The 2,494-nt window shown below is 39.5% G+C and overlaps 1 protein-coding gene across 1 annotated transcript; it reads right to left on the bottom strand.

The window, feature by feature from the left end:
• Window positions 1–817: 817 nt before the first annotated feature.
• LOC125178258 (alpha-2C adrenergic receptor-like) lies at window positions 818–1,633 on the bottom strand. The gene has a single exon (XM_047881594.1). It carries the CDS (start codon window positions 1,631–1,633, stop codon window positions 818–820), a length of 816 nt encoding a protein of 271 aa, XP_047737550.1.
• Window positions 1,634–2,494: the final 861 nt, after the last annotated feature.

The raw sequence follows: 2,494 nt of genomic DNA, 5'->3' as shown, positions 1-2,494 counted from the left end.
CTGCCATGAAAACATTTCAGAGACCATCTCCATCAACAGTTAATCAACTAAAAATTTAAAAGCGAAGTGAAGCGAATATACAAATTTGTGTTTACAAATTTACTAATATTAGACATAGAAAAAGAAGTAAAATAACATCGGCAAAACTTATTTATTTACAGTTTATAGTGGATGGGAGCACAAGGCTGCATTTAACTAGTTCCCTCTTTGAGAATGTATAATGATTCTAAAATACGCTGATCGCAGTTACTGGGCAGTTACTATCGCGCCCTCCTCATTCGGCTATGCGCACACACGGCGAACAATGCCACGTTACAGTGCACGACACTGACTTTAAGCTTTGGCTTCAAGTTCTGGGCCTATACTTTAAAAAAAAGTTAAGAGATCGTAAGTTCATCTGCCAATCATTGACGGCCTTTCAAGCAAAATCCACCAATCATAGATACGAGAATACAGCGTAAGTACTTAATTACGTTCACTTAGCGAGTTTTGAAAGTATGACCTCTGTGTGCTTCCAATCTACGCATATTTAAATAATTCTCTATTTTCAAAGAGAGGACTAGTTTGAATTCAGCGTTTAGCACTTATTCACTAGAAATTGTAAATAGGTAGACTTGCGATTTTAAATCGATATTGACACGAAAGATATTATAACCTAAGTAATGAGAAAACAACAAACGAAACGAAAACGAAAAACGTCTTCCTTATGTTCTTGGAGAACTTGCGATTTGAGCAGACTAATCGTGTAAGTTCTTATATAAGCCATTCGACAGCAATACATTTTTCATCACTGCTCAGTTTGAGATCGCTTACGGCTTTAAGTCTTCCTCGACGTCAAATGATAATGAGAATTCAAATTTATTCTGCCCTTCAAAGCCAGAACCGCGATAAAAAAATCAGCGCAAGAAATCAGGATATACTGAGTACTCACCTCGCATTTTGGAAATTCTTGAATGACGGCATCTTTTTTCCATCCCAATAAGGGAGGGATAGAGACGAGCCCTGAGAACACCCATACCAAGATGATCATGATGAGTGAACGCTCAGGAGTTCGCTTCTTGAGGTAGGCCACAGCGTGGGTTATGCTCCAATAGCGGTCTAAAGATATCAGACAAATGTTGTTGATACTTGCTGTAGACAATAATACGTCTATAGCGCTGTGCAGCTCGCACCACCAGTGTCCGAATATCCAGTAGCCCATGAGGAGATTCGCTAAACTGAAAGGCATGATGACAAGCCCAAGCAACAGGTCGGCCACTGCCAAGGACGCAATGAACCAGTTCGTTATGTTCTTCAGTGATTTTTCCGTCGCAATGGCGATAATGACCAGCATGTTACCCACAACTACAACCACCATCACACTGGTCACTATCACGGCCAGCAAAATGATTTGCATCCATGTGTATCCTGAAGGGTAGGTGTCATATTCATAGATGAAGTTTGTTTCATTGTAGGTCGAGTTGGCAACGATTTCTGTGTAATTTTTGGTTAGAGAAATTTCAAAATCTAGGAAAGTTATCACCTCTGGTGGCCTGATTGTTGGCAGTGTTCGAGGTTCCACAAAATCTTCAAGAAATGGACCATCGGGGCCGAGGAACGGCCCTCTTTCCATCCTGGGGGGTTTGCTCCCCATCATGATGCTAATGAGGATCCAGACGGAAATTTGGTGTTGTCCACCATATCTACAGTGCGTTCAATATACTTGACGAATTATTAGCACGGAAATCCTGTTTTGATTCCCGGAAGACTAGCAGCCAAATTGCCTTCCAGTTGGCCTTTTCATTAGACGAAAATCTCATTTCTGAGGTAGCCTTACATCGATCCAAATTCCTCATCATTTTGGTTTCTCGAGGCTTTTCATGAAATCGTCTGCAAATCTTGTTATTAAGATAGAATGGAGCTTATAGTCAGCAGTCAAGATTTTTTCCAGTCGAGGACAGAATTCACTTCCTCTGCGGAACACCACAAGCTTAACAATTTCCGGCAGGGAACAAAAAGCGTTTATCCACCTGAATCAAATGTTAACCCACACATTTGAAGTGCAGCTTTCTCTTTATTTCATGAATATTTCATTTATATCAGTGATAGAATTTGAATGTTTTATTCATCTAAACCGTCGCATAAGCACCACTAAACGCAACTAAAAACTTGAGTAAAATTTACGGATTTCATGTCGGTTGGCCTAAAGTTCCTTATCGTTTATTCATTTGTCGCATTGGTTGCACGCTCGATTCTTTTCTACGATTGCATGGACTCGCCATGGAACCAGATTATAAATTTAAATCACATTAATTTTAAAACACTATTTGCAATTAGATAAACTGCTTTTTGTTCTGGTAAAATTTTGTGAAAGCAAAGCACAATAAAAAATCGCGCAAAGAGTAAAAAATGGACTTGAAATATTGTGATAACCAAGACTTCATTTGGGTTGAGATTAAGAACTCATTATTTCGCTGGCACGTCTGACAACACTTGTATTGGTGCGTCCAACTGA

This window comes from Hyalella azteca, unplaced genomic scaffold (assembly GCF_000764305.2).
Source record: "Hyalella azteca isolate HAZT.00-mixed unplaced genomic scaffold, Hazt_2.0.2 contig8347, whole genome shotgun sequence".
In the NCBI taxonomy this organism is placed as follows: domain Eukaryota; kingdom Metazoa; phylum Arthropoda; class Malacostraca; order Amphipoda; family Hyalellidae; genus Hyalella; species Hyalella azteca.
Note: the sequence above shows the minus strand (reverse complement) of the source record. Positions and strands in the feature narration are given on the sequence as shown.